Genomic DNA, 9,008 nt, shown 5'->3' with positions numbered 1-9,008 from the left:
CACACTCCTTTTATTATATTGAACCTTTAACTAGGCAAGTCAGTTAAGAAAAAAATCTTTAATAAATGTCCAGCGATGCGGTGGATTGAGACATAACCAATGCAAAAAAACAGATCTCTATTTCCAACTGATATTTTGTTATTTCAATTTCCGCGGGGGCTCGGACATCGACCTTAGGTTGGTTTAAGGTTTAGGGTAGGGTAGGGACGTCCCAAGGATCTTTAGTTGGGAAAAACATATTTACCTCCTGAATTAAGGAGGAAGTTATTTTAACCTGAGCCGTGGTGCACCGGTTTCCACTAAAAAGCACAGCCACAATGTCAAAATGAGCTATATCGTAAAAATGTATGAAAACAAAAACGTGATTTTGGTCTTAATTTAAGATATATTAGCTGTGTGGTTAGGTTTAAAATGAGAGTTTAACAACATAAGATGTAGAAATAGGCAGGGTTAATATGACTTTGTGGCTGTGTTAACTAGTGACGACACCGTGCCCCGGTTTTTGTCCAACGACGGACAGTGAACGGGCAAAAACGGTGAGGGAGGAGCGCCCTTCTCAAATCGAACAGTAATATGCACCGCTCGGTCATATTGTCAACAAGGCAGCATAGTGCATCGTTCAAAAACATCTCTTTAACATAAAATATATGTTTGAATTTTTCAAACTAGTTTTCATTGGAAAGGCAGATGTAGCGTTTTTATAAAAAAGCAATCACTTTTGCATGTGAAAACACATCCTATTCATTACTCCACGTGCTTAATCTAGCCTAGCCCTAAACTATGTCACTCGGGTTTTTTGTGTGCCGATTTCGCCGTGAGTTTTGAACGGGGACCTGGATTATGCCTGAGAGATAAAAGATAGCCCGGTTCCAAAACAAATGCAATCACTTTTCACCCAGTGCAAACTACCCACCGGGGTAACCCGGGCCTGATAATCGTATCCCCTCGTTGAATTGTTTCTGGGAGTGGTCACCGACCCATTTTCAAAGATCTATACATCTGGCTAAACAATCCTCCAATGCAAACATCCCCACTGTAGTTACCAGGTAGCCTGTCCACGTTGGCATATCGCCACTACTACAGTAGATGGCAATAATACGCAGAGGCACATTATAGTTAGCACGCTAGAAGAAGACATGGACCTAGCTAGCCTGTGGACTCTAATCTGCATTGTTGTATGAATAATTGAAAGACAACTTGGAATGTGTTCTTGAGATATCCTTTGAAACATTCATAATGATGCTCCAGCTATTGGTAGATCGGATTTGGCCGGATTCGCGTTAGCGCCGTAATATCTTCTTGTCTTTGTTCAATACTTTTAAACGCAACATAGCTGATAAGGCTTGTTGTTTACTTCTAGTAACTTGTCACTGTTGCTCTGGCTAGCAAACTAGGCCACCTAATTGACAACACAACTTGCTAACCGACCAGTTAACCTTGTGCGTTGTAGATACATCAGGTACGTTTCTGTAATACAATACATTAGCAAGCTATTGCATTCGTTATCTTCCCGGTCACAAGCTATGGGTTGCTACTAGTTGTGTGGGTAGCTGGCTAGTTTAGCCTTCTAGCTGTCTACCACATCAACTGTTGCAATCACAACAATGTAATGATAGGTTAGCTGAACACAGTGCCTGAGGTTGTTAGGTTATTGTTGCCAGACCTGAGGACAGGACCTGTGTTCCCGAATTCATGCTTTTGACATGTATGAACAACTGTTATGCGAGTGTTCCTGGTCTGAACCTAAATAATAACTTTCAGAAATGGTTACTCAACAACAAAAGAGACCTGCTATTGTATACCCCTGCATAATGAAGTTCATATAAATGACATTAGATCCATCCATTTCATATTGCAGATCATTTTGTTTTGTGTGTAGTGTGCAGGGGAGAGATGGGCACCCAGGGCAGCCGGTTACATACCTCCTCCCAGGATCCTGAGGAAGCAGTTGAGACTACATGTGCCAGTGGCAAGCATGGATGTGAATGCAGAAAGAGGAAACGGACTGCACACTGCGACTGCGACAGTGAGCCTGATGAAGAAGACGCCTTATTGGACACACCACGGAGGTGAGAAGAGTCACAAACATCACACTGGAAATACACACAATTTCATAAACCAACAGACACAGCAGACCGAAGTAAGAGACAAACACACTTATAGAACAGGTGAGGTATTCACATATCTTTCATGTCTTTCATATGGCCAGCCTGTGTCTAACCTTTGCCTGCGTTGTTCTGGTTTGTTTTGGAACTGTAACAGGAAGAAGCTGAAAAGCACATCTAAGTACATCTATCAGACCTTGTTCCTGAACGGGGAGAACAGTGACATCCGTATCTGTGCCCTGGGGCAGGAGTGGAACCTGCACAAAGTGTACCTGTGCCAGGTTAGTGCATTGTTCTGTGTACACTACACACTTTATTAGGCCGTCATTGTAAATAAGAATTTGTTTTAAACTGACTTGCCTAGTTAAATAAAGTTTAAATAAAAATGATCTACAATGCCTGTGACTCATCCCCCATGATGTTCTTATTTATGTAGTCAGGGTATTTCTCCAGCATGTTCAACGGCTCCTGGAAGGAGTCCAACATGATGGTCATTCCATTAGAGATCCCAGACCAGAACATCGACACAGAGGGTGAGGACTTCAGTCACTGCCAGGAATAAAACCCTACAAATTGCTTTGTTTATGTCACTGAACTCCTTTTTTGCAGTTACTATACACATTTATCTTGATTTTCTCCGTGTGTGTGTGTGTAGCTCTGCAGGTAGTGTTTGGATCTCTGTACCGGGATGATGTTCTGATCAAGCCCAGCAGGGTCGTCAGTATCCTAGCAGCAGCTTGTATGCTCCAACTGGTCAGTAGATTATCATCATATCACACTACAGGATCTTTACATGGAATGTTGAGATGATGGTGATATGTCTGAGTTGGAAGTAGAACTTGCTGGAATGCAATTTACTGAACGAGAATAGATGATCAAAGGCCATAATATGCCTGTGTGTCTTTGCAGGATGGTCTGATCCAGCAGTGTGGTGAAACCATGAAGGAGAACGTTGGTGTCAAAACTGTGTATGTCTACTACTCCTCTGCCAGCATCTACGGCCTTGACTCTGTCATGAAGAAGTAAGCCCCATCATTACATTCCTATTGAGTAATATTAGTTAATCGAATAATACAGTTCTTGTTCTTATCACTCTACATGCATATGCTTGTGTGTCTCCTGCAGGTGTCTAGAATGGCTCCTCAATAACCTCATGACCCATCAGAATGTTGACCTCATGAAGGAGCTGGGGTGTGTATCTTCAATGTTTTCCTATTTTTCCATAGAATTTATACATACTCATAATAGTCTAAGTGTTGTGTGGTTGGTGTCAGTGAGCAGTGTGTGTTTCTGTGCTGTATTTGCAGAGTGGATGTGATCGAACTGCTGATCCAGTCGTCTGACCTATTCGTCATGCAGGTGGAGATGGACGTCTACACCGCTCTGAAAAAGGTACTACTGTAACTGCCTTTGGGACAGTTTCTAAAGGCTGTTTTTGTAGACCGTTGATTTATCTCCCCTTCCCTATCCATTCTCTCTCATTCATACCCTCTCTTTGTAACTCTCTCCTCAGTGGATGTTCCTGCAGCTCAATCCATCCTGGGACGGTCCCATCAAGCAGCTGCTGGCTGATGCCGACGCCTGGCTTTGCAAACGCAGGACTGGTACGTTCTGTTCCACAGGGCATGTTCACAGCTAGCTACACACTTATCTGAACACAGGGCTGTAGAATATACACACAGACACTGACTGACCAGTCTTTTCTAATGGCTCTTATGTGCATGCTGTTGCAGAGATGGGAGAGGAGGAGCCCTTTTTAAAAGCAGAGGACGGCGCCCCCTTTACTCCTGTCTTTAGACATGTGCGCCTTCAATACATCATCAATGACTTGGCTTCCGCACGTATCCTGGAGAGAGACAACATTCTCCCACCCGGTAAGGGTGATGATTTGGATAGTGATTTATGTTTCACATTCACTTGTGACAGTTTTAGTAGTCATTTTTATTTCCTCTGTAAAACTCCTCATACCAGATTGGCTGACCTCCGTGTACAAGAGCCAGTGGTTTGCCATGCTACGGACAGAGCACGACAATGACAATGGGTGAGAACTGGAGCTCCAAACCAGCAACATCACTCCATGACAACATTCATTCTGTGATTTTCAGTGACTGAAAATATATTTTCACTTGTATAGTAAGGCGTGTGTTGTTGTGTGTCTGTAGCCCACAGGATGCCAACAAGGAGGAGTTTGAGTCAAGTAGTATGCGATGTGGCAGGAAACTGACCAAAGATGGTGATGTGAGTCAGACTATTAGTCTCTGTGTAATAAGGACATCAATCACACTATAAGAACTTCAAACAAAACATCACAAAAGAGAATGTTTTAACTTTATATTCTCAGTACTGTTGGCGTTGGACAGGCTTCAACTTTGGCTTTGACCTGCTGGTGACCTACACCAACCGCTTCATAGTGTTCAAGAGGAATACACTGAGCCAGCCATGTGGGGGAGCTGTGAGTATGCAGCCTCGGAGGCATCTAGCATACCGGTTAGTGTTCCAATCTGCTGACACGACCTAGGCTGTGGTCAGCACAACACACATAGCTACAGATTTCAAATGTAGTCATTGCATTGTGTGTGGAATAGTAATGATATAATTATGTTCTATATAACTGCCATGTTTTTTTCATTTATTTCACCTTTATTTAACCAAGTAGGCTAGTTGAGAACAAGTTCTCATTTGCAACTGCGACCTGGCCAAGATAAAGCATAGCAATTCAACACATACAACAACACAGAGTTACACATGGAATAAACGAAACATAGTCAATAATACAGTAGAACAAAATAAAACAAAAAGTCTATATACAGTGAGTGCAAATGAGGTAAGATAAGGGAGTTGAGGCAATAAATAGGCCATGGTGGCGAAGTAATTACAATATGGCAATTATACACTGGAATGGTAGATGTGCAGAAGATGAATGTGCAAGTGGAGATACTGGGGTGCAAAGGAGCAAGATAAATACAGTACGGGGATGAGGTAGGTAGATAGATGGGCTGTTTACAGATGGGCTATGTACAGATGGGCTATGTGCAGTGATCTGTGAGCTGCTCTGACAGTTGGTGCTTAAAGCTAGTGAGGGAGATATGAGTCTCCAGCTTCAGAGATTTTTGCAGTTCGTTCCAGTCATTGGCAGCAGAGAACTGGAATGAAAGACGACCAAAGGAGGAATTGGCTTTGGGGGTGACCAGTGAGATATACCTGCTGGAGCGTGTGCTACGAGTGGGTGCTGCTATGGTGACCAGTGAGCTGAGATAAGGCGGGGCCTTACCTAGCAGAGACTTGTAGATAACCTTTAGCCAGTGGGTTTGGCGACGAGTATGAAGCGAGGGCCAACCAACGAGAGCGTACAGGTCGCAATGGTGGGTTGTGTATGGGGCTTTGGTGACAAAACGGATGGCACTGTGATAGACTGCATCCAGTTTGTTGAGTATTTGATTTACCTGTGTTCTACCAGGCCTGACTAGCCCCTCACATCTCACTCAATGTTTCTCCCTCGCCCTGTTCAGGTTACGCCTGGCTTCCTTTGATAACAGTGGTAAGCTGGTGTGTAGTCGATCCACTGGTTACCAGCTACTCACCCTGGAGAAAGACCAGGTCAGTCCCACAGTATCTGGTCTGGAGTGTGAAGTTACTGCGTATTAACTCAGCTACTGCGTAGCAACTCAGTGGTGCATAAAAGCCCTGGTCTGCTTTAGAAAGCTTTTGTAAATTACGATCACCAGAACTGCCGTTTTGGGCTCTAAAATTGGTTTATTATGATCAAGTTCAATCCCCACTGTGAATTATTTTAAAGTTAACTGAAAATCAAGATATTTAATTAAATAGTGATCCATTGACTACTACATTTGTTGTGCTGACAAATGTAGTGGGCTCCATAGACATTAAGGTTGACTCTCAGGCATGATGAAAACTACTACATCGACCATGATCCTTTGCTAGTTATGGCCATTTTCACCATGATCCTTTGCAATTACATTTTTTTGAGGGGGCGTTCAGCCCCATTCAGCAATATTGCGCGTTTCGAATACTTCCGGCTTCATTACGCCATCAGGAGTTTTCCATAGGAAAACGTGGAATGACGTCAGCGCTATCACTATCTACTGGTTTTAATGTCTATTGGTCATCAGACGTCAGTCAGATGTTCTGAAACTTTCCTCCCCTCTTGAAATTAACACATCACTATATAAGTATTGCCTGAATCGGACCATATAACTATTGCTGTACGTTCTGTGCTCCCCCTATTTCTTATTCTCTCTTTTTTTATTTTCTTCCTACCAGGAGTATGTGGTGATGAACCTGGACAGTCGGCTGTTGTCCTTCCCCCTCTACGTGTGCTGTAACTTCCAGTACACATCTCCTCATATGGACCGCTGTCCTGATTCCCCTGAACCAGAGAGCAGCGCTCATAGTGTATCCTGATGCCAGCTCCACACCCTCAGCCCAGTTCCCTTACCACTCCCCTTTATAATATAGGCTAATCCTATCCTTGCCCCACACCCGCATCTTCCATGGCCCCTCTCTGACATCCTGGCCTCAAGCTTGTGGCCCACAGCTTCTACCCCCCCAAACACAACCCTGGCATCTGCATGCTCTATAGCTCAGTCTAGTGTGTTTTGGGATACGTTGTTAGTTTAAAAAATATATTTTTAATTCTTTGGCTTTCATTTTATAATATTTTTTTATAACATTCATACATTTTTTGTATTATTTATTTAACATTTTTTTAAAGAAAAAGTGAAGAAGAAAAAAAAAACTTAACCTGCCAATAAATTGTCCACACCAGTGGGCTGTGGTGCTATCAGCAGCGTGTGACCTTCTCTTGTCTCTTACAGGAAATGATCTGTTACTATTTCTGTACATCCATTACTATCCTAATTAAGAGTAAGTCGGCCACTATAGTAGTGTCCAAATTAGGCTTGAATTTCAAATACCCACGACTGAAAATTGTGCTGTTTTTGCTAGTGGAAATACATTTTAAAGTTTGGTACGGATAGCCCTCCTACGTATTTCCATCAAACTTGCAAAGGGGGAAAGACGTAGGTGGACTATCCGTACCAAACTTTAAATTGTATTTACAGGCACTAGCATTTCATCCCATCCTTAATTGGTTTAGACATGAATCTTCTGCCCCCTGGCTGAGTATAAAGATACAAATTGTGTCTCCTATTGTCCTGGAAGAGGTGGTCTTACTGATACAGCCCTTAAACAATGTAAACTATGCTTTGGTCCTATTATTGCTTATACCATTTCTATTTGGTGGAACATTTGAAGAAAATATTTTGGAATCAAAATGACATGCCCATACTACTCTCAAATTTCGCAATAATGCCTTGCGATCTGGAGGGCAGCCATTTGCATCCACCATTGGTCCAAATGTGGAATCCATACCCTTGCTGATATTATGGACAGTAATGGTTTGAGAACATTCCACAATTTGAAACATAACATTACCAGGCAACTAATTTCCCATATTTACAACTTAGGTCTTCTATGTTAGCCTATGGAGGCCCTTGGGGAAACCCTGCTACCAAACCATCCAATGATGGGATTTACAAATGATCTGGGCTCCCGAAAGGACTGATCTCTATGAACTCAGCAAAAAAATAAACATCCTCTCACTGTCAACTGCATTTATTTTCAGCAAACTTAACGTATAAATATTTGAATTAACATAAGATTCAACTGAGACAAACTGAACAAGTTCCACAGACATGTAACTATCAGAAATTGAATAATGTGTCCCTGAACAAAGGGGGGGTCCAAATCAAAAGTTACAATCAGTATCTGGCGTGGCCACCAGCTGCATTAAGTACTGCAGTGCATCTCCTCCTCGTGGACTGCACCAGATTTGCCTGTTCTTGCTGTGAGATGTTACCCCACTCTTCCACAAAGGCACCTGCAAGTTCCCAGACATTTCGGGTGGGAATGGCCCTAGCCCTCCGATCCAACAGGTCCCAGACGTGCTCAATGGGATTGAGATCTGGGCTCTTCGCTGGCCATGGCAGAACACTGACAGTCCTGTCTTGCAGGAAATCAAGCACAGAACGAGCAGTATGGCTGGTCGCATTGTCATGCTGGAGGGTCATGTCAGGATGAACCTGCAGGAAGGGTACCACATGAGGGAGGAGGATGTCTTCCCTGTAACGTACAGCGTTGAGATTGCCTGCAATGACAACAAGCTCAGTCCGATGATGCTGTGACATACCGCCCCAGACCATGACGGACCCTCCACCTCCAAATTGATCCTGCTCCAGAGTACAGGCCTCGGTGTAACGCTCATTCCTTTGACGATTAACGCAAATCCGACCATCGCCCCTGGTGAGACAAAACCGCGACTCGTCAGTGAAGAGCACTTTTTACCAGTCCTGTCTGGTCCAGCGACGGTGGTTTTGTGCCCATAGGTGACATTGTTGCCGGTGATGTCTGGTGAGGACCTGCATTACAACAAGCTTACAAGCCCTCAGTCCAGCCTCTCTCAGCCTTTTGCGGACAGTCTGAGCACTGATGGAGGGATTGTGTGTTCCTGGTATAACTGGCAATTGTTGTTGCCATCCTGTCCCGCAGGTGTGATGTTCGGATGTACCGATCCTGTGCAGGTGTTGTTACACGTGATCTGTCACTGCCAGGACGATCAGCTGGCCGTCCTGTCTCCCTGTAGCTCTGTATTAGGCGTCTCATAGTACGGACATTGCAATTTATTGCCCTGGCCACATCTGCAGTCCTCATGCCTCCTTGCAGCATGCCTACGACGTGTTCACGCAGATGAGCAGGGACCCTGGGCATCTTTCTATTGGTGTTTTTCAGAGTCAGTAGAAAGGCCTCTTAGTGTCCTAAGTTTTCATAACTGTGATCTTAATTGCCTACCGTATGTAAAATGTTAGTGTCACAGGTGCATGTTCA

General features: G+C 43.7%; 1 protein-coding gene across 5 annotated transcripts; it reads left to right on the top strand.

The window, feature by feature from the left end:
* Positions 1-481: 481 nt before the first annotated feature.
* LOC112231089 (germ cell-less protein-like 1) lies at positions 482-6,909 on the top strand. 5 transcript variants are annotated; one of them, XM_024397630.1, is made up of 15 exons: positions 482-536; positions 1,880-2,069; positions 2,263-2,386; positions 2,542-2,638; positions 2,761-2,858; positions 3,015-3,127; positions 3,231-3,296; positions 3,413-3,497; positions 3,619-3,709; positions 3,839-3,979; positions 4,077-4,146; positions 4,268-4,343; positions 4,447-4,592; positions 5,615-5,702; positions 6,387-6,909. In XM_024397630.1, exons 2-15 carry the CDS (start codon positions 1,894-1,896, stop codon positions 6,525-6,527), a joined length of 1,512 nt encoding a protein of 503 aa, XP_024253398.1. In that variant the 5' UTR covers positions 482-536; positions 1,880-1,893; the 3' UTR covers positions 6,528-6,909. The 5 variants fall into 5 exon arrangements, 4 of the variants coding, with proteins under 4 accessions (XP_024253398.1, XP_024253396.1, XP_024253395.1 ...); XM_024397628.2 differs by lacking the exon at positions 482-536 and adding an exon at positions 626-1,046; XR_002950414.2 differs by lacking the exon at positions 482-536 and adding an exon at positions 1,054-1,459 and having other exon boundaries at positions 4,447-4,557; positions 6,387-6,521.
* Positions 6,910-9,008: the final 2,099 nt, after the last annotated feature.

Source organism: Oncorhynchus tshawytscha, linkage group LG33, assembly GCF_018296145.1.
Source record: "Oncorhynchus tshawytscha isolate Ot180627B linkage group LG33, Otsh_v2.0, whole genome shotgun sequence".
Lineage (NCBI taxonomy): Eukaryota > Metazoa > Chordata > Actinopteri > Salmoniformes > Salmonidae > Oncorhynchus > Oncorhynchus tshawytscha.
This window is presented reverse-complemented; position numbering and strand designations above follow the sequence as displayed.